Raw genomic sequence first — 22462 nt, forward strand, 5'->3', positions numbered from 1 at the left:
AACCTTGATGGCAGAAAGTGAGGAGGAATTAAAAAAACTTTTATTGAGGGTGAAAGAGGAGAGCACAAAATATGGTCTGAAACTCAACATCAAAAAAAACGAAGATCATGGCCACTGGTCCCATCACCTCCTGGCAAATAGAAGGGGAAGAAATGGAGGCAGTGAGAGATTTTACTTTCTTGGGCTCCATGATCACCGCAGATGGTGACAGCAGCCACGAAATTAAAAGACGCCTGCTTCTTGGGAGAAAAGCAATGACAAACCTAGACAGCATCTTAAAAAGTAGAGACATCACCTTGCCAACAAAGGTATAGTTAAAGCTATGGTTTTCCCAGTAGTGATGTATGGAAATGAGAGCTGGACCATAAAGAAGGCTGATCGCCGAAGAATTGATGCTTTTGAATTATGTTCCGGGGGGAGACTCTTGAGAGTCCCATGGACTGCAAGAAGATCAAACCTATCCATTCCTAAGGAAATCAGCCCTGAATGCTCACTGGAAGGACAGATCCTGAAGCTGAAGCTCCAATACTTTGGCCACTTCATGAGAAGAGAAGACTCCCTGGAAAAGACCCTGATGTTGGGAAAGATGGAGGGCACAAGGAGAAGGGGACGACAGAGGACGAGATGGTTGGACAGTGTTCTCGAAGCTACCAGCATGAGTTTGACCAAACTGCGGGAGGCAGTGGAAGACAGGAGTGCCTGGCGTGCTCTGGTCCATGGGGTCATGAAGAGTCGGACACGACTAAACGGCTAAACAACAACAAAGGGAAACAGAATTAGGTTGGCCGGCTAGATCTTGAGTTCCTCAGTCCTGGTGGTTACTTTGACATGTGTCAAATCACCTGATAGGCAGGAGACCTTCTCAGCTTCACCTGGAGATACCAGCAACTGAACCTTGGACTTCTAGGATGCAAAGCTTATGTTCTACCACTGAGCTATAGCCCCAACATTCCTTTTGACTTCAGAACTCTTTTTTTTGCTTTGGAAATCCCATTGCTCATTCTCCATGTGTGAAACCTACTCATAGGAAGGGGGACAGCAGGACTGAACTGCTGATTCCCTGGACATGTGGGATACTGAGATGGGCAAGCAATGTAGCCCTGTTGCCCCTTCTCCTTGGAAACGAACGAAGGGGGCTAACCCAAGAGTCATGTCTCGTTTGATGACAAGTACAATAAGTACCCCTTTGTGCCCTTGTGAGTTTTAATTGTTTTTTTTTATTACAGTGGTACCTCAGGTTACATACGCTTCAGGTTACAGACTCCGCTAACCCAGAAATAGTGCTTCAGGTTAAGAACTTTGCTTCAGGATGAGAACAGAAATCGTGCGGCAGCAGCGGGAGGCCCCATTAGCTAAAGTGGTGCTTCAGGTTAAGAACAGTTTCAGGTTAAGAACGGACCTCCAGAACAAATTAAGCACTTAACCTGAGGTACCACTGTACTTCTTTCATTTCTTATTCTGCATTTTATTGTATTACAGTTTGAATTATATGAAATTCAGATATAAAATAATTCTAAGCAACAAAATACAATTTAAAATCATACAGCATCTGGCACAGCACGTTACAATTGCCACAACGGGCAGAAAAATGATTAAGTGGTCCACCAAGACCCTAGGCAGTTTTCAAGTGGTCCACAGGAGAGGAGAGTTTGGGAACTGCTGGTTTAAAAGATTTCACATGAATGTGAACTATATTTGATTTTTACTGTGATTAGGTCATAGGAGGAAGCAAAAATAAATGAAGCATACTGATGAAATGTTGACTTTTTGCACACATCCGTCTGCAGTCAAGACATGCAGCTAATAAAATAAAATATATTTTCTTCTCTTTCACTTTCCCTGTGTATTTTTCCAGTGACTATAATAAAAGTGGAAGTGAAACAACTTGTATTTGAATTTGATCGAAGGAAGCTCAGTTTATCCACAAACTTAATAACACACCTTAAAGTATTATTTTTTTGTTCAAAGGAGTGCTGTACATACATATCTGCTCAGAAGAAAGCATTGTTGGGACTTACTTGCATGTAAATGTGTCTAGGATTTCGTGATTTTGTGCAATGGTTTGCTTGTAAGCCTATTTCCGTGTGGATTCTTATTTTGCTCCTTTGAGGAGACACAAACTATGTCTCGCTACACTGTCCTGGTTGCAAACACGTAACTTGCATTATTCACTGCTTAAATGATACCTTAAGGCACTGTCCAATGTACAACACACTTGGCATATTGTTTGGGGGGAAATGCTAGCCAGAAATGTAGGACTAAATTAGTCTCTTATAAATATCCATTTGCAGGGCAGAAGCAGGCTCTTGTTTTTTAGGTAGGCTTTATCTGAATGAGTAAATACATTAAAATATAAAATTATACAGTCTTCTTTCAGTTAGAGCCTAAGATCCAGGAGGGATTTTCCAGGAATTGTCTCAAACGTCCTTCCTTCTATACGGAAAAAGCACTTATGAATGTTCAGCGACTATGGCTGTAATCTGCACATGGCTCCAATCCTATGTATACATACCTGAGAATAAGCCCCACTGAACTCAGTGGGGCTTACTTCTGAGTAGACATGCATAAGATTGTGCTGTAATTTGGCTTATTTTGACAGTCTTATTTCCCCAGAAAGCTGTTGCCTATGTCATCTTGGGCCAGTATCAATTAGGGCTTCAGTATTTAGTCAATCCGTCACTTAGATTCATCTAATAAAAACTGATAGATTGGACATAAGATTCCCGCCCCCATTATTATTTTCATTTGTTGTTGTTGTTTAGTTGTGTCTGAGTCTTCATGACCCCATGGACCAGAGCACACCAGGCACTCCTGTCTTCCACTGCCTCCCGCAGTTTGGTCAAACTCATGCTGGTAGCTTCGAGAACACTGTCCAACCATCTCGTCCTCTGTCGTCCCCTTCTCCTTGTGCCCTCAATCTTTCCCAACATCAGGGTCTTTTCTAGGGAGTCTTCTCTTCTCATGAGGTGGCCAAAGTATTGGAGCCTCAGCTTCAGGATCAAGTGCTTAAAGAAATTACAGAAGACAGCCACCTTCTGAGAAGAGTCATTCTACCTTCTCACCAACACTGGGAGAGATGCCTTTTCACTGGATGAATGCCATATCATATCCAAACAGAGGCATACCTAGTGGTTGGTGAAACCAGCCTCCATCTCTGTGTGGCAACATGCAGCCGCTGTCATTGCAAGATCAAACATGGGGAAGCTTCCCGTCCTTATTACAATGTGGCACAAAGGTGTGCAATTTTTTCCACCCTTCCTCCTCACCAGTGATTTTTTTCTTTAAAAAATGTTTCAGGGTACTCTCATTTTGACTCAGAGACGCAGGTGGCTCTGTGGTTTAAACCACTGTGCTGCTTGGATTTGCTGATTGGAAGGTCAGCGGTTTGAGGCCCCGCGACAGGGTGAGCTCCCATTGTTTGGTCCCAGCTCCTGCCAACCTAGCAGTTCGAAAGCACGTGAAAAAGTGCAAGTAGATAAATGGGTACCGCTCCGGTGGGAAGGTAAATGGCGTTTCCGTGCGCTGCTCTGGTTTTGCCAGAAGCAGCTTAGTCATGCTGGCCACATGACCTGGAAAAAATTTCTTTGGAAGCGGACAAACACCAGCTCCCTTGGCCTTTAAAGCAAGAATTGCGCCGCAACCCCAGAGTCGTTCGCGACTGGACTTAACTGTCAGGTGTCCCTTTACATTTTGACTCAAGGAAATCACCATTTTATAGTTCAAATCAGGAAAAATAAATGTAGTAAATGGACAAAAGCACCCCTATGTACCCCCTGAAAAAAGCGCAGCTCCTCACCTTGCCCTCACTTCAGATGCGTCAAAAACTTGGGTCCTGTAAAATGTAGCACCTTCTAATGAGGTTCTTGCAATAGAGTGGGTTTTGTTTTTCCTGAGAGGGGTGCTGATACAGCTCCTTGCCAAAGGTGCAAGGGACCCTAGGTAGGCCTCAAGTCCTAAGTGCCCAAGGGTCAGTGATCTCACTTCAAATTTCTAAAGGGACCTCATCAGGTGCCTCCAGCCCTTATGGAACTACTAGACCTGAATGCACACACAATTGAGCCCCATTTTGCACAATGACAGGCCTGGAACCAGTTTTTCCTAGTGATGGAAAGACCTCATGATATCCAGTGGACACATTAAAGCTGCCAAGATCCTTTGAAAGATTATCTTATGTCACAGCACTAAGGAGACTGCTAAAGAAAACATTCAGACTTCAGGAAAAAGTTAATGTAAAGTGCAGTTTGTTTGCTGTATATTTGTTGAGTTAGAAGTAAGCCAATGGGAGGTTTTGATGGGCAGACAAGAGGAGTGCAGTGTTAGGGAATCTAGTCCAGCCCCCGTTCGGGTTTGCTCTGGAGCTCTGGCTCCAGTGGCAGCTGCAAAAAATAAAAATAATGTATATATATGTATATATATAAAATAGGAAAATAAATAATATGATGAAAATTTTATTCAGATGCTACACACACACACACACACACACACACACAGTATGGGAGACATTTACCCCTGGTCTGCAAGAAGCGAATAACTAGCATTTCCTTTTCAGACTGAAAACTAGAGGAATGCAACAGCACATCTGTGTGAAATTAACATCCTTCCCTCCTGAAAATTCACAGAACTGCACAGTTCCAATATGTGATTACAAGCCTTGATTTGTGTTAGCTAATAAAAGCACTAGGATTGAGCATGCTAAAGGGTCCAATGATTAAAAATGGAATATGGCCTTGTTTTTAAAAAACAAACACTACCAGCCGTTCCTGAGGAAGCTTCAGCACATTTGCTTGAGGCTTTTGGTGGAATCAGATGAACGCAGACAATGCAGTGACTGCGAAGAAGCCAATCATGGGATATTGAACTCTTGGCATCGGACAGAAACTTGTGGGAGTATCACACATTGGCTTAACTATAGTTAGGAAACACTTTGAAACTGCAGAAAGACTCAGTGTCTGCTACAGTTTAAACTTTGCAAATGCAGTTAATATCAAATGTAAAGTTATGGGATTTGCATGAGCCTCATACCAAGTACGGTATATTTTACACATTTACATTGAATGTATGGTGTTCCTACGGTGCATAGTTAGATGATTTTTTTGCCTTCACATCTTAAAGAAAAAATACTCTTGAACAGTATTCAACAAAGTATTTGCACGAGCATGTTGGGATTTTCCCCTCTCTCCTCTTCTCTCATCTCCCCACAAAATCCTCTCTGGATGACTGCGGGGGACGGACGGACCGATAACAGATTTAAGAGGTGTGTGGAGGAAGGAGTCTGTCACCCTGGTCTGTCTCATGCCTTAAGTGAAATAGCCAAACATGTTTTCAGAAATGGGGATTATGCATACCTGCTACCCAGAAACAATTCCCCCCTGTAATGTTGATGGGCCCATTTGGACGACCCACCCTTGGAAACCTATGGAAACGGATACAATCCTGAATGCTCTGGGTGAGTTTCCCGTGGAGAAAGCTGATGATCCTGTCAACTCTCTGGTCTTGCTACGGAACGGGTAGTTGACGTGATTGATCCTGAGCATCTCCTCTGCTGTTGCGGAGCCTGAGTGGCTCCTTGGTATTGTGAGGAGCTACAGGCTGGCCACATCATGAGAAGAGAAGACTCTCTGGAAAAGACCCTGGGAAAGATTGAAGGCACAAGGAGAAGGGGACGACAGAGGACAAGATGGTTGGACAGTGTTCTCGAAGCTACCAGCATGAGTTTGACCAAACTGTGGGAGGCAGTGGAAGACAGGAGTGCCTGGCATGCTCTGGTCCATGGGGTCACGAAGAGTCGGACACGACTAAATGACAACAAACAGGCTGTGAGGTAAACTAGAATAAGGCCAGAGTGGAAGCGGTGCAAGTCTCACTCTGAAAACAACCACACCCCAGTTGCACATTACACCTATGAATAAATTGAAGGGCTGCTAAAGCTGTGCATGTTCTTTTGGGGTTGATTGATTGATTATTTATTTATTTATTTATTTATTTATAATATATATATATATACTGCTTGCTTGTAGAAAAAAAAAAACCTCAAAATGGTTTAAAATCTTACAGCTACTATAAGCACTGCTGGGAGAAGAGAATCCTGCCAACAAGCTTACTAAAACTGCCCCCTCCGTAACTCTTCTTAATATGGATCTGCTGTGAAATAATATTAATCAAATACATAATCAACCTCAACAATTGCTGAACATTCTTGATTTGGTTGTTCACTCACACACACTCACACTCATACACACAGAGAGAATGAATGACCACCATTACAAAAATTGTGTTTATATGAAAAATCCCAATCTTAGCCTCAGATAAGGAGAATCTCTTGTAATGAACAGTGAACAAATGTTTTGTAAGTCATTACTCCTTCTTAAAACCTTCAGTCAAATATCTCAAGGGATATAGTTTCAGCCTCATTTCAATAAACCTACTTGTTGAGGTTACTACGGTCTCTCTCTTCTGTTATTTGTGGTAGTCCGTGTGGTCTTGGCAACTGTCTGTCATCTTTGTCTTGCCAACCCAGACTTCGATTTCCCAGACTACTTTTACATTTTTCTTTCCCTGCAAATCTTGCATTCAGCATTTTGTGACTTTTTGGGATAATGTTTTTGAGACACTTTTGAGACAGAGTTGAAGTTCCATTAGTTGGCACTTTCCTGACTCAATATTAGCTCTATTTTTCCTGCTGGTACTTTCTCTCTCTGTGTGTGTATCTGTTCTTCTTGGTTGTCTGTTATGCCAGTATTTTGGTTTGCTTGGCTGTCCATTGCTTATGTTAATTTGCTCTTCTGTTTTATTTTCATTTCATCTGTATAATGCCATTGTTTTTTAACACATCCCTTGGGGTAATAGTCAATGTACTTGGCTTTGCATATGCATTTTTTCATTTAATATAGCTGTAGATTAAAGTAGGGACACTTCATACACTGAAATTGATAGACATGACTAACTTAGGCTCATTACTTTCAGTGGGTCTACTCTGGGAAAAAATTAGTTGGCTACAATCCAATATTCTGCAACATAAAGGTAAAGGTAAAGGTACCCCTGCCCGTACGGGCCAGTCTTGACAGACTCTGGGGTTGTGCGCCCATCTCACTCAAGAGGCCAGGGGCCAGCGCTGTCCGGAGACACTTCCGGGTCACGTGGCCAGCGTGACATCGCTGCTCTGGCGAGCCAGAGCCACACACGGAAACGCCGTTTACCTTCCCGCTGGTAAGCGGTCCCTATTTATCTACTTGCACCCGGAGGTGCTTTCGAACTGCTAGGTTGGCAGGCGCTGGGACCGAGCAGCGGGAGCGCACCCCGCCGCAGGGATTTGAACCGCCGACCTTTCGATCGGCAAGCCCTAGGCGCTGAGGCTTTAACCCACAGCGCCACCTGCGTCCCTATTCTGCAACATAGTAATTTGCTAATTTTATCCTGCTTTTCAATAGATTCCAGAAACAAATACAGTTGGAGATTCAAAGGAGAAGGCAGGCAGGAAAGAAGACAAAATTACCCCTCTCCTTTTCTTCTATCTCCTTTATTAGAGATAGGAGATGGGATACAGGATTAGAAGGATTGGCAAATAAAATAAAATAAAATCTAAGGGAACATGTATTTTCAGGGTCAGCCAGGTTGTCATAGTAGATACGTAAAACTAATGATAGCATTAGTTGCTTGCTGGTCTCCATTGAAAACAAAATAAAACATCATTTGACCCATGGTTGGTACCATTTTGACGCATCTACTCAACACCAGTCATTGGTGTTAGTTTTCTTTGAAATAATTAGCAAGCTCCCATAAATATCCTCAGAGCAGGGGTGAGGAAACTCTACCAGTCCCAACCTTATCAGGATTGGCCTGGGGGGCCAAATTTGACAGGTGGGTGGGGCCACTCATATTGTAATCATGTGACCTCATTATGACAACACATGATTGACAGGTGGGTGACCCAATATACTTCAAAATACCATTCATGGGGTTCCCAAGCACCTAGAAGCCAGCTGTTGGGTGCTTAGGAATCACAGAGACAAGCATAAGCCTAGAAAACTACTGTAGTTATTTCTCCCTTCCCCATGGAGAGTGGGGAAAAAAGAAGCTGTTATTTTACAGGCATCCCTGCATGTAATATCTGAATCAAAAGTGGATCTCGTCAACATTTTGGCTTAGCTATATGTGAACTTTTAAGAAAAATGCACAGTGCTTTCTTTAAGGCTAAGTTAGACTCGCTGAGGGTTATACAAATGAGCATTTGTCATATATCACTAGAATGAACCTTCCAGTGTCAATAACTTGAAAAGGTACATGACCCTGATGATTACGTAAGGCCCAACTTAACATTTCATTGTTCTATTTTAACATATACTATTTCAAATGTTTTAAATATGAAGTGAGTTTGAATAACAGATGGATGTGTTTTGTTCCCACTGTACTTTCCTGAATAAGTACTGAAAGATCAAAGCAGTATAGGCTCGCCGTAGCTTTAGCAAAATGGGAGCAAGGCCAGGCTATTGGGAACTATTTGAAGCTCAAAGCCTTTATTATAAAGCTGGGAGGCCCCAGCAGATTCTATGCATTTGTATGAAGTTTTGAAGGAAGATTTGAGACTTGCATACAGCAACTTATAATTTGCAAAGAACACATTCACTGGTGACAGAAAACAAGAGAGGCATGTCGGCTTGTAAAAATGGCCAAGAAACAATGACAGAGAGAAAGACATTGTAATTATTCCCATAGACATGGGTTGTTATCTCATGCTAACAACTTCTTGGATAAGAACCCTGAGATAACAACATTGGACAACAACCTCTAGGCCTCTACTTTCCAGAGTCAGGGCCAATTGTCATGGAACAGTGACCATTGCTAGATACATGGCGCTGTCTTGGGTTGAACAATGTGAAAAGGAAACAGTCATCTTGTAGCTTGTCTGAACTATGGGGATTTTAAAGTGTTCCACTACGAAAAAAAGCATGTTTGACTTGCTCTCTACTCAAGACATGCTGTCATATAATTACACTACAAAAGGGGTCTCTTTGACTAGATGTTCTTGACATAATAGTTAATCCAGCCCCACTGGTGGCTAAAGTTATCTTTTTGATGGAGGTTTCTCAAGTCATCGTAATGACAGAGAGCCCTGTGTATGGATGGGCTTCCAAAGATGAAAAAGGTGTTCTATCCTCCCGTGGCCTTTCCCCATAGTGCAAACTATGTATTTTCTCTTTTGAAAACACAATGGTAAATGCCAATTCCCTGCAGAACTCTGTGATTGCAAGACTGCAGAGATGCCCTAAAAAATATTGCTTGCTTTCCCCCTGCTTATTTAACTGCTATAAGCTTTTTTATCTTGATATTGCATCGGGTTATTCTGAAAGCTCCAGGGAAAGTGCATATATGCCTTTCCCACTTGAGTTTGCTTACATTGTCTAAATTGGCCTTGGCCAACCTGGTGCCCTCCAGATGTTTTGGATTACAACACCACAGACAGAAGGCCAGAGAGCATTATTTTGGCAAAGGCTGGTCTAGATTTCTTTTATAAGGAGTGCTTACATTTGACATGGGAGCCGGAAACTCTGTATTTATGCCAGCCAGGTACAGCTTCTTTCCTGTAGTTAAATATATGGAGGAGTGATGATGGCATATCAGAATTTATGTGTCGGTGTAAAATTTGGTCCCTGTATCCTTGTAAAGACAGTACCTAAGGAGAAGAAAAGGCAGTAGCTAAGCATGAAAGCTAAAGGGGTCAGCATCCCCACCCTCCCTGTATTTCAGGTGCTTGTCTAACAATTTTGAAAAAAAATCCTTCCAGTAGCACCTTAAAGACCAACTAAGTTAGTTCTTGGTATGAGCTTTCGTGTGCATGCACACTTCTTCAGATACCTGAAGAAGTATCTGAAGGTATCTGAAGAAGTATCTGAAGGTATCTGAAGAAGTATCTGAAGGTATCTGAAGAAGAAGTGTGCATGCACACGAAAGCTCATACCAAGAACTTAGTTGGTCTTTAAGGTGCTACTGGAAGGTATTTTTTTATTTGGTTTTGACTATGGCAGACCAACACGGCTACCTATCTGTAACTAGATTTATTTTGGATCGCCAGGAACTAATCTCAGCTGCAGAAAAAACATACAGTATTCCCCTTTTTATTTTTATTTTTTAAATAAATTTTTATTAAATTTTACACAAATATCTCCAATTAACAACTCCCAATTAACATATTTTTCTCTTTTGGACTTCCCTCAGCTTCTCTGACAATCATCCATATTTAAGTTTATTATCTACGCATTCCCAAAATTAATATCGTCTTTTAAAATACCTTTGCAGACATATTTGCATTCTTGCAATATTCCTTATTCTCTCACAAAGCTTCTTTAAAACCCACTAGCGTTGTTTGTTCATCACATACACTCTCCCCTTTTTATTTTTGACTCTCTTGGGCGCAGGAATGTAACCTTAATTATTTACAATTTCTGTTTAACCCGCAAGAAAGAAGGGCTTTTTCGCTGGCTAGGTTCAATTGTAATCCTTCTAACCTCCTTTGGGGTAGGTTTGCAGGTATGGCCGAAGGAGATAGGATCTGCTCATGTGATGCCCACCTGGTGGAAACTCTAGCTCACATGGTTCTTAAATGTAAAATGTATGATAATCTCCACCAACAATTCTTAGACTATCTATGTATCCCAATGTGGAAACCATATGCTTTATATGCTTCTTATTACAGGGGAGGGGCCAGCAGCTCACCAAGACAGTAGCTAAGTTCCGCTATTTGATTTTTTTTGCCGCCGAAGTACGCTACAGGACCCTGCCCTTGCTGGAGACCCACAGAGGTGAAATAGATTGCTCGCCTCTTCTTTCTTTTGGAAATGATTGTACAGTGGTACCTCGGGTTAAGTACTTAATTCGTTCCGGAGGTCCATTCTAAACCTGAAACTGTTCTTAACCTGAAGCACCACTTTAGCTAATGGGGCCTCCCACTGCTGCCGCACCGCCGGAGCACGATTTCTGTTCTCATCCTGAAGCAAAGTTCTTAACCCGAGGTACTATTTCTGGGTTAGCGGAGTCTGTAACCTGAAGCGTATGTAACCCGAGGTACCACTGTACTGTTGAAATGGTGACAAGATCGCATTGGCCTATTTATTCTGAATGTTTGTAAGTGATGCCGATAAAGGTTTGATGATGGTGATGATTACTTTGGAATGAAATTACAAAGCAAACATAAGAATTTGGAGAAAGCAGCTCGCTATTTTCTTGCAGGCTTTAAATAAGACTTGGTTAGTAGAGCTAACCATGGTAGAGCCCACCAGGGCTTTTTTTCAGACGGAGGTCACAGGAATTCAGGTCTGGCACCTCTCAGGTGGGTGCCATTGCCATTCTAAAAGAACAAGGGAGAAATTCATGGTGAGCTCTGGAACCTCTTTTTCTCCCAAAATAGCACTGGAGCTCACCATCCCTCATAGGAAGCATAGGAAGATGAATTTGAGGTCCAGTGGCATTTGTCATCCAAAACATCTGGACATACCAGGTTGGCAAAGCTTGATTTAATACCTAGGATTGTTTTGTGATATGCATTTGATGTTGATGATAATAAAATCATGATGACAGCTAGAGTTGGAGCAATATGACTTTGCAGCAAACCTTTACTTTCTCATGTGTTTTTAGCAATCATTTCGCTTGGTCCAAACGTCTTGTGAATTCCCAGTATTCCAGTGTTGGTATTAAAGGTAAAGGGACCCCTAACCATTAGGTCCAGTCGCAGACGACTCTGGGGTTGCAGCGCTCATCTCGCTTTATTGGCCAAGGGAGCCGGCGTACAGCTTCTGGGTCATGTGGCCAGCATGACTAAGTCGCTTCTGGCGAACCAGAGCAGTGCACGGAAACGCCATTTACCTTCCCGCCAGAGTGGTACCTATTTATCTACTTGCACTTTGACATGCTTTCAAACTGCTAGGTTGGCAGGAGCAGGGACGGAGCAATGGGAGCTCACCCCGTCGCAGGGATTCAAACCGCCGACCTTCTGATCGGCAAGTCCTAGGCTCTGTGGTTTAACCCACAGTGCCACGCGTGTCCTTGTGTTGGTGCTAAATCTACAATATTATCCTTGCAGTACAAGAAACAAAAGACTAGACTGCATGACAATGCCTTTTGCAGTAGCAGTTTTCAGTTATTAGCTTCCTGTGTTCAATTGTTCTGCTGCTGTAGTTTGCTGCAAGAGAAACATATCTGTTGTCAGTGAGAGAAACCAGGATTCCATATTGCTCTACTGAAACTGAAGTTTGGTGGAAAGGTCACAGGTGGTCAGATTCTTACCCCTGGGTTACAGCTGAGTTTCCTTCACAGTCCCAGGACAGTTTCTAACAGTGTTTCCCAAACTTGGGTTTCCAGCTGTTTCCAGACACTACAACCCCCATCATCCCTGACCACCGGTCCTGCTAGCTAGGGATGATGGGAGTTGTAGTTCACAAACAGCTGGGACCCCAAATTTGGGAAACCCTGGTCTATAAGGACATTTGCCAGCCAGGATTGAGCTCCACTGAAGTCCTGGTTGTCGGCGTTTCTGGAGCCCTGCGCGGGATCCTCGCTTTTCTGCCCTCCAGCTGCCAGTTCCACTGATCAAAACCGACAGAAATCAGCGCTCTCGTTGACATCCGTGGGCTCTGGATCGCGTTCAAGTTCCCATCTGGTTCCTTTTACGAGGGGCGTCGCCTCGTGTGCCTGTCAGGATCCCGGAGGCTCGTGAAGGGATCCCCTCGTGCGTGCCAGACAGTCCCCCGCCAGCTCTCTCCGGAGACCCCATGCTGCCTCCAAACCGCATCTTTCCTCTCTCGCTCGCGCGAAAGTTTCTGAGGCAGCCGTTCCAGAGGCGCGATTTTTGATGGGGGAGCGGGGAAATCGACGCCGCCGACAGGGGGCTGCCATACGTCCGGATTCCTCCGGGCAGTGACTCCGGTGCGCTACTATATACAGCAGTGTTCCGTGTGTGTCCGGGACAACCCGGACGCATGACAACCCTATCCCGGAGACTCCAACTGAGGGAAATTTGGGCGGCGGCGGCGGCGGCGGGTGAGAAACTCCCCCGAACTGTCCCGCCTTTCTTGAGGTGATTTTTTTTGGTGCAAAGAGAAACTACGAGGCCAGGGGGCTGGGAAGTGGATGGACGGACTGCTTGAGAACGGGCAACAAGGTTGTGTGACTGACTGGCGCCCAACGGTTCCTCTTCCTCTGACAGACTTTCCCCTCGGCGCCCCCTCCCTCCCTCCCTCCCTCCCCGCGGCTTCCAACGAAGCTCCTCCCGCCATCCCTCCAGCCCCCTTTCACAAGTGCCGCGGCCCCTCCCTCTCCCGCCTCCCCTCCGGGCGCCCCCTTCCCTCAGCCTCCCTTCCCTCCGCGGGCGCGCTCCTCTCCCACGTGCTTGGCGCGGCGCTGCTGCTCCCCACCGACGAGCGGGCGGTAGTGCCGCCCTGCCTCCCTCGCCCCTCATTCTTCTCGCGGCGCACCGGGCAAGAGCCGCCGCCTCGCCTTCCCCCGAGTCGGCGGCAGCAGCAGCAGCAGCAGCAGCAGCAAGCTTCTCCTAAAGAGGAAACCCTCCTCCTTTTTCGCCTTCCAGGGTGGAAAGCTGCTGCCGGCCCCTGTCACTAGCGGCTCCTTATCATTACTGCTGTTATCCTTGAGGCGGGCAATTTCGAGCTCGCTCTCCGAAAAGCCCCTCTGAGGGCGCCCACACCCTTCGATTGTTCTCCCCCCTTCCCCCTCGCCGGACCTCCTCTCTCTCCCTCCCTTCTTTCCCCGACGGCTTTTAATCGTTTCGCTCGGGAAGGCGAGCAGCGGAGAGGCGGGAAAAGGGAGGAGGATGCAGCGCGGAGCGAGAGAAGAAGGAGCAGCCTCCGCCGCCGCCGCCCTGGCCGCCCCGACCCGCAGCAGCAGAGCGTCGCGCTGAGGTGGAGGGGGGAGAGAGCGCGCGGCCCGGAGGAGGAATAACGCCTCTTCTCCTCAGGAAGGGAGAAGAGCCGGAGGTCGGGGCTCCTCTCTGAGGCACCTCAGGATTTTCGCGCCCGCGACCATGGCGAGGCGGCGGGAGCTCCGCCTGCAGCCTTATTTCCTCTGGCTGGGCTGTGTGGCGCTCTGGGCGCAGGGAGCAGCCGCGCAAGGCAAGCAGCAGGTCCGCCCGGCGGATGGAGCAACAGGCGGCGGGGGCGGCGGCGGCGGCGGCACCAGCTACCCAGCCTCGAGGAGCTTGGAGGGCGCCGCCACCACGAACCGAGTCCGCCGGAGAGGCCAGCAGGACGCGCTCAGGGGGTAGGGAAGCCGCGTTGCCTCGCGCCGCGCAGGTAGGCCTGCCTCTCACAAACAGCGACGGCGAGGCGGCATTTATAGAAGCCGCGTGCCCGGATCGTACCACTTTCAGGCGGCAAGCGGGGGTGGGGTGCATGGTCTTCGTGGGAACGGAATGGAGCAGTCTCTGTGGACACGGGGGGGGGGGGCCGCTAGGTGTCAGGGGGGAAAGGATCCTAGCCTAGCTTGATGCTCCTTGATGCTCCTTGAGTCGTAGGTGTGTCATGATTAGCCCCGCCCCAAAGAGCAGGTCACCTCCACCTGCAGTCTGAAGTGGTACAGTGCAGGCAAAAGGTTTATCTCCTCGATCCGATGCTGTTTGTGAGAACTAGGCCAGGCGTGTATTGCCTTGTTGTTGTTGTTTAGTCATTTAGTCGTGTCCGACTCTTCGTGACCCCATGGACCAGAGAACGCCAGGCACTCCTGTCTTCCACTGCCTCCCGCAGTTTGGTCAAACTCATGCTGGTAGCTTCGAGAACACTATCCAACCATCTCGTCCTCTGTCGCCCCCTTCTCCTTGTGCCCTCCATCTTTCCCAACATCAGGGTCTTTTCCAGGGAGTCTTCTCTTCTCATGAGGTGGCCAAAGTATTGGAGTCTCAGCTTCAGGATCTGTCCTTCCAGTGAGCACTCAGGGCTGATTTCCTTCAGAATGGAGAGGTTTGATCTTCTTGCAGTCTATGGGACTCTCAAGAGTCTCCTCCAGCACCATAATTCAAAAGCATCAATTCTTTGGCGATCAGCCTTCTTGATGGTCCAGCTCTCACTTCCATACATCACTACTGGGAAAACCATAGCTTTAACTATACGGACCTTTGTTGGCAAGGTGATGTCTCTGCTTTTTAAGATGCTGTCTAGGTTTGTCATTGCTTTTCTCCCAAAAAGCAGGCGTCTTTTAATTTCGTGACTGCTGTCACCATCTGCAGTTATCATGGAGCCCAAAAAAGTAAAATCTCTCACTGCCTCCATTTCTTCCCCTTCTATTTGCCAGGAGGTGATGGGCCCAGTGGCCATGATCTTCGTTTATTTGATGTTGAGCTTCAAACCATATTTTGCGCTCTCCTCTTTCACCCTTATTAAAAGGTTCTTTAATTCCTCCTCACTTTCTGCCATCAAGGTTGTGTCATCTGCATATCTGAGGTTGTTGATATTTCTTTCGGCAATCTTAATTCCAGCTAAGGATTCATCCAGCCCCGCCTTTTGCATGATGAATTCTGCATATAAGTTAAATAAACAGGGAGACAATATACAGCCTTGTCGTACTCCTTGTATCGCCTTAGTAGCAGGTTATGCGTGGATGCAACCAGCTGCAACCTGCCATTCTGCGCCCCCCCCCCATCAAATATGTGCATGCACACCATCTCGGCAACTTCTGGGTGATCCACGGGCAAAAATTCTGAAATGCCACCTTTATTGTGCTTTGATGAAACCTTCAGCTCACCTTTATTCTGCTTCCATGAAACCTTTGGCTACTCCTGCTGACAACCCCTAAAAGCACTTCTGTAGTTCTGTAGTTCTTTCCTCTTGTCCTGTGCTCATTTCCTGCAACTTCCTGATTTCCAGTGCTCCATCCCCAATGAATTCCTTCCCTACCTAATAATATGCAGCCACTCCTGCAATATTCCTCTTCTGCTCTCCTTCAAGTACTTCCGTGCAACTCAAAGGTAAATTATCCACATTCCCAGTCCCTATCTTCTAGCTCATTTATCCTCTTTAACTGGTCTCACACCATCCGTAAGTCTTGTTTCTGATAAACCAGTGTTTCATGCAGTGTTTCAGGTGAAAACATCACTTTATCCTGCCTCTGTAAAGCCTGCAGCCACTTCCTGATAACTGTCCCATCAATGCTTGTCTCCCATGAACAGCCTCCTTCAACCCATAATTCTCCCTTGGCATCAGAGCCCAATCAACCTCCCACCAAGTTCTCTTTTACCTCAAATAGCCTTTAATCTTTCTTCCAGGATTTCAATATTAACTCTGCCACTGTTATTGTCACTTACTAGCCTTATGTCCTGTAAGAACTTAGCAACATCCCATAAGCAATTGATAGTTGCCTGTGGGTGGCATCAAGTCTTGGACCTGGACCCATTCTTTAATATTTCCCTTCACCCTCCTGCTGTCTGGTCCCCACACCCAGAACTAGTCCTAATGTGCTCTCTTGAAGCACACCGCTATAGAGCAATTGAGGGTTCTCTTTCATAGAAGGCTACAGTTTTGAAGATGAAATGGGTTTGCCTTATTTTTCTATTTGACTTCTCCAAAGGTCCCCATGAAATAGACACCATTACTCCCAGGGGGTGCCAACTTGAATAACATATTGGGGGGCAGGTAAGCCCCGCCCCACATTATTGATCACATGATGCAGTGCCCACACACTATTTGAATGGGAATTCCCATCAACTTTTGGGGGGCCTGGCCCCCTCAAATATTTTATGGCAAGGAGGCTGGAGACCCCTCAGCCCCTAGGAGTTGGCTCCTATGATTACGCCTTTATCTTTGAAGTTGTCTTGTAGAAAACCTACCAACAAGGCAATACATAGGAACCACTGGTTTGCAGCTAGCTCTAATGGACAGCCACATTTCTTTTGATCTTGTCTCTACCAGGCTGTTTTGTTAAGATGAAGTTGTATCCCAATAGCCACCTCTCTATACAGCTTGTTTTCCTAATCAGTCCCATCACACATCTGTGCATTCCCTTTCAAACTTTCAATCCAAATACTAGCAGTTGTCTCCATTTACTTCTGTCCTTTCCCCCTTCTGTAATTGTTGCTTTTCTTCTTAATGTCTACTGATTGGCTTGATTTGAATGTTAATTTTAAATTTTGGTCCATCTTGGAAAGTTTCCATATGTTTCTTGAGAGTGGTGTAAAAAACATCTGGCTTTTGCAAAAGAAAGCATGTGTAAATACGACACTAATAGCAATACCAAATGTGGCAAATATTGCTTCAGTTTCATGATCAAGTTTTTAATGGTCTTCGCTATAACAGTGCTGAAGGGTGAATTCAATTAAAATCTGCTGAAGAAACATGTTTTTTCAGATTGGTTGAGGGAGGCTTTAAAATGCTAAGTTATAAAATGCATGATCATTTCTTTCCACTTTCAAATCTTTCTAATATACCTCTAGAAAAATCAGATTTTCATATAAAATGTAACTCTCGGTGTTAAGATGAAAAGGCTGTTTTAGATATGTTTGGTGTGAATTATTTACTGCTTGTAAAGTAGTTACAGTAGAGCATGCATTTGGTTCATTGTTCAGAACTGTTTAAAAATGGTACCTTACTAAATACTTATTACTTAGTCATTGTCTCTTTTTGCTAAAAAGTTGGGCTCTTAGCTCTTGGAGGGAGGGATTCAGTGAAATGCTTTTTTTATTAAGAAATGTGAGGGTTCTGTAAAAAGAAAAAGAAAAAAAGCTTGTATGTTGTTTCTGAGGCCAATGCATTTTTATCATGCAGACCTAAAATCTGTTTCCATTGACCTATATTTTTTGTGTACACACTTGTTTGCATATAACAGGCCAAATGTGTGTGGCTCCAGATTCCACTCCTACTGTTGTCCTGGATGGAAAACACTCCCTGGGGGAAATCAGTGTATTGTTCGTAAGTGTTTGGCTTCAGATTTTACAACCTCTGAGTAATAATCCATCCAAAAGACATCTTTGAATTTTAATTAATTACCCTTTTGAAAAGGAAGTAAGGAATTAATCTACTCTGGTTGCTAAGTTTAGGCTTCCATTATGCTTTTAAGAACTAGACACTAACTAACTCACAAATCTATTGATTTAAAAAATGCCCTTTTACAGATTCAGAAATCCAGCAATGAACACTTAAAACAGAAATAGTCAAATACTAGGCAAAGTAGGTTGTACTTTATCAACAGAGAGAAAATGTAGCTGAGTTACCTAGGAATAATATTTCACATAAGGCTGTTGGTTGTTTTTGTTAGTTCGGGGCTGTGCTACAATAGATCTAGATTAGATTTTCTTAAATATATGTTTAACAACAACATGATTGTTTATTTGGCAAAGCTCTTTATTGTGCTGAGCTATGTGACAACTGATAAGACTTGACAAAAGCATGTAAATCAGTTAAACTGTGGTTTGGACTCACCAGGAGTGAGCCTACATCCTGTGGCTAAGGTCAGAGTTCAGCTCTGGAACATGTGAAAAATGTTAAAAGTTCATTTGGGCATATGCAGAGTAGAGGGCTTTTATTTCCCCACTGACTAATATTATCAACATCCACTATCTCTGGGATTTAGAGAGAAGAGGTTCAGGCAGTTGGGGTTTTATAAGTTAAGAGCACAATGCAATGCAAGTTTAATCAAAAGTAAAACGATGTGTTCAGTGGGGCCCACTGTGTTCCGTGCGCCTCACTCCCAGGAATTTGTATAGGAGGGTAGCCTGCTGTAAACTTCCCTTGGAGTAAATTCCATTGAACTCAGTGTGGCTTACTTCTCAGGCGGCATGCCTAGTATTGAAGCATAGTTCAGTCTAGTAGAACATGAGGCTCTTAATCTCAGGGTCAGGGGTTTGAACCCCACATTGGGACAAAGATACTTGCATTGCCCCATTGCATTGCCAAGGGTTGGAAAAGATGATTCTCGTGGTTTCTTCCAACTCTACAATTCTTTGATTCTGTGATCTGTTAGTGTAGTTAATGGCCGGAGCTCTTGCACTGTGACACAGTAACAGTTTATAAAGTCAGGTGCTACATCTCCAAAGCTGTTGCAAGGGCACAATACATAACTTTACATGGATGCTGAGGTCTAATCCTCAAGCCCAGTACTAATGCAGCAATAGTTACCAGCACTGCTACAGTGCTTCCCGAAAAGTATAGATCCGGAACCAAGAGTTCCTTCTATTGAACTCAAAGGGCTGTTGAAGGGGCAATAAATTTCTTTTGTTAGTGTAATCCTGATAATCCATTCTAACTCATATCCTAATGCACCATTCAACAAATCAAGTGACTAAGAAGACCTGAATTGGGGTTTGAAATTTTAAACTTAGTTATGAAGGAATTCTGTTCACATTCTGACCCAGGTGTCTAGTTGGCCTTAACATTAACTGCACCATATAGGCATACTTTAAAGTTTCCTAACCCAGAAATAATAAAAGTAAGAGAATAGATCTGTGTTTTAACTATTTATTCTACTTTCTCAAGTGGCGGAAGGGTGACCTTTATTTTATTTCTGTTCTCAGTTATGGCATTTTTGGACAAAGTTTCATTTATATTGCAGGCCAATCTTCAGAACATTTTCACACATGATACTTGAAATAGCTTTGGCTTAAATTGTTAGGTTTTACATTTGTATTACATATCTTGGCTACGATATACATGCATTTTCTATTTTGTGTTATATCCCATATTAACAACATCCACTATTAACACTGTACACAAAACAGCACAAAGGGCTTCAAAGGCACATGTGAATATCTAGTTAGTTTCAGATGGGAAAATTCGCTCAGAATATGCTGCTAGGACATTGAAAAGCATTAATATAGATGCAGTGCTTAGAGTATAGATGTGTTCAGCCTGAGTATTCTCCATCAGTCCTCTGAAAACCTACTGTATGAGTTATATAGCAGGTTTGTTATATTCATGTGGAATGCTTTGTTCTGTCCATATTTCAATAACCATCATTAAAAGCTCAAACAAGATAACAGTTCTATGCAAGTATTGCTATCTCAAACAAGGTAGCAACCCTGGAAGTAAGCTGCACTGAACACTGGATTTTCCTCTGAGTAAACATGGATATGCTGGAGCTGTGAAAATACTAATTTCATTACGTATCATTTGTATTGCACTTTAGCTGTGCAAAGTTATTTATTCCTTGCAGCGCTAAAACAGGTGTGGGAAGTTCCATCTGCTCATCTTTTAAATGTGTCAATTAAGCTAGAAAATATTCCATTGTCTCTAAAACAAGGTCAGAGAGATATTTAAAATTAATGTTCCTAGAAAATGTTTGAATGAACTGTATCTCAAAAATAATCACTTGTCTGGAGGTAATCATGTATCTTTACAGCAAAGGAACTTCAAAGTCTCTGACTAGTTCTATGTATTCTTTGGCTAGGAAAAAGTCAGCTGTTAGCATTGTTTTTGAAGATACTGTTGCCAACTAGAAAGCCATAGTTTAGGCTTATGGGGGATAAAACAACCCTGCTGTTAAATATATGGATGAATTTAATTCGCCTGCTTTTTATTATCAAAATAACAGCCATGGGGAAGGTAGGAGGTCTGGTTCTGTGGAATAAGTGGACCACATCATGGTTGCAATGATTCCCCTCCCATTTCAAAAAGATGCTAATAACCCCAAGAAGGAAACTTCCATTGGCACCAGCGGTTGCCAGTGGTTCATTGGGACCACAGCGTTAAAGGAAAGAATTTAGCCCTGACTCCCATTCCTCCCCACACCCAGTGCCATGGTCCTGATCCAACTCATCCTACCCTCCTTTGTGGCTATTATCTTGATAGCCAAAACAGGTGTCTTAAATGCATTTACACGCTTAAGGTCACATCTGTTTTGTCTCTCAGCCCTTACACGCAAAAGTAAAATGTCACTCCATAATTTTAGAATTTTCTGATTTCCAGATTGACTTTTACCTGTATTTAGCACACAAATCTCACTTCTTAGAGAAGTAATGTTTTGTACCACCCTCTAAAATCTTAAGCGCATCATAACAGATTCTATCTTTACAGCCCTGTTTTTAGTAAAAGTGAAGCTAGCATAACAAACACAAAACCAAAAACAAAAGTAACATTGTTTCAGCATATACACAGTTGCTTATGTTCTTGGGGTGTGTATGTGGGGAATTGGACACATTTAAGCAAATAATTTATCTTGTTTGCCAGTGTTTCTTAAGCAATTTAAGATGTACAAGCATTTTGATTCATTATTTTCTTCCTCAGCAATTTGTAGAAATAGCTGTGGTGATGGATTTTGTTCTCGCCCCAACATGTGCACTTGTTCCAGTGGTCAGATATCGCCAACCTGTGGAACAAAATCAAGTAAGGCCTAAAGTCTCCATTTTTAAAGTTAGGGAGAAAAAGTGTTTTGCAACATTTTACACTTAGGATAGTGTTTAAGGATAAATACTAAGTGCATGGGAGAATTACCTGTCTCATCTTCCCTACCCTCTTTTGCATGAAAGGCGCTGCTTTGCATATAGAAGATTCCTGCTCATTACTTTTTATGACTGTGTCTCAAATGCCCTCCCATGGGAGGTCCAACAGGTTCTGTCCCTACTTGCCTTTTAGTGAACAGTGAAAACACATTTATTTAAGAATGCATTTGTAGGAAATGTAATTTAGTTTTTGCTGTTCAGCTACTTCAGTTCTCTGCTTGGGGTCTTTTTATGTATGTAGTTCTTATTTTATTTTATTTTATTTTTAAAATTGACATTGTATTGTATTTTGAATTACCTTATCTCCTGAAGAGCAAGTTATCAGCAGTGCAGTTTTATGCATGCAGTATTACAAAGAAGCATGTCCTACTGAGTTCAATGGGTCTTACTCCCACGTAACCGGGTATAGGATTGCAACCTCTGTTTTAATAAAGAAAATTTAGGAAGGTAGTAATGTATTAATTCATGTCGATTATTCTGTGCACCTAGAATAATGAACAAAAGACCTTGAGGTCAGAGAATGAATGAATGGATGGGATGAGGTTGATATAAGAAAATGAAAGAAAAGAAACTAATTGTAGGAATGGTAAAGACCTTTGAGATAAAGGATAAAAGAGATAAAGACAAAGGAGCTCCAAAGTGACAACATAAATCTAAAGGGGAAAGTGCAGAGATTTAAGAAAAGGATAATATCATAGTGAAATTAGAGGAAGGAAAAATATATTGAGTATGGCAGTCTAAAGGCAAAAGTTATAGTTGGATTGTTGTTTTTTTACTGCAAAATTCAGAGCACCATGCCTATTCTCTGTTTTTGGCAGAGTAGTTTCACCCCAACAGCACAAGAAGAGAGAAGGGTGGACAGAAAAAAAGAAGTGTCATGAACAAGGATGCAGTGGTGGGAGGGGGGGACACAGATATCTTAATGTGAGAAAGTGGGGAGGCAAGTGTGTATAAGTGAAGAGGTGAGAGACTTCCCCATTTTTCTGACAGGGTAGCAGCAAATGAAGGAATTAGTTACACATGCATTGGAATTCACCAGCC

At 43.6% G+C, this 22462-nt stretch overlaps 1 protein-coding gene across 1 annotated transcript in view; it reads left to right on the plus strand.

Moving 5' to 3' along the window:
* Positions 1–13976: 13976 nt before the first annotated feature.
* The window catches only part of FBN2 (fibrillin 2), a 136950-nt gene continuing 128464 nt past the window's right edge, over positions 13977–22462 (plus strand). Inside the window, exons 1-3 of the mRNA XM_079995931.1 lie at positions 13977–14262; positions 17815–17897; positions 21207–21305. Of these exons, the coding sequence (XP_079852057.1) occupies positions 14027–14262; positions 17815–17897; positions 21207–21305 (418 nt within the window). The 5' untranslated portion in view covers positions 13977–14026. The remainder of the gene's footprint in view (positions 14263–17814; positions 17898–21206; positions 21306–22462) is intronic.

Source organism: Podarcis cretensis (genome assembly GCF_951804945.1).
Source record: "Podarcis cretensis genome assembly, chromosome: 11".
Classification (NCBI taxonomy): domain Eukaryota; kingdom Metazoa; phylum Chordata; class Lepidosauria; order Squamata; family Lacertidae; genus Podarcis; species Podarcis cretensis.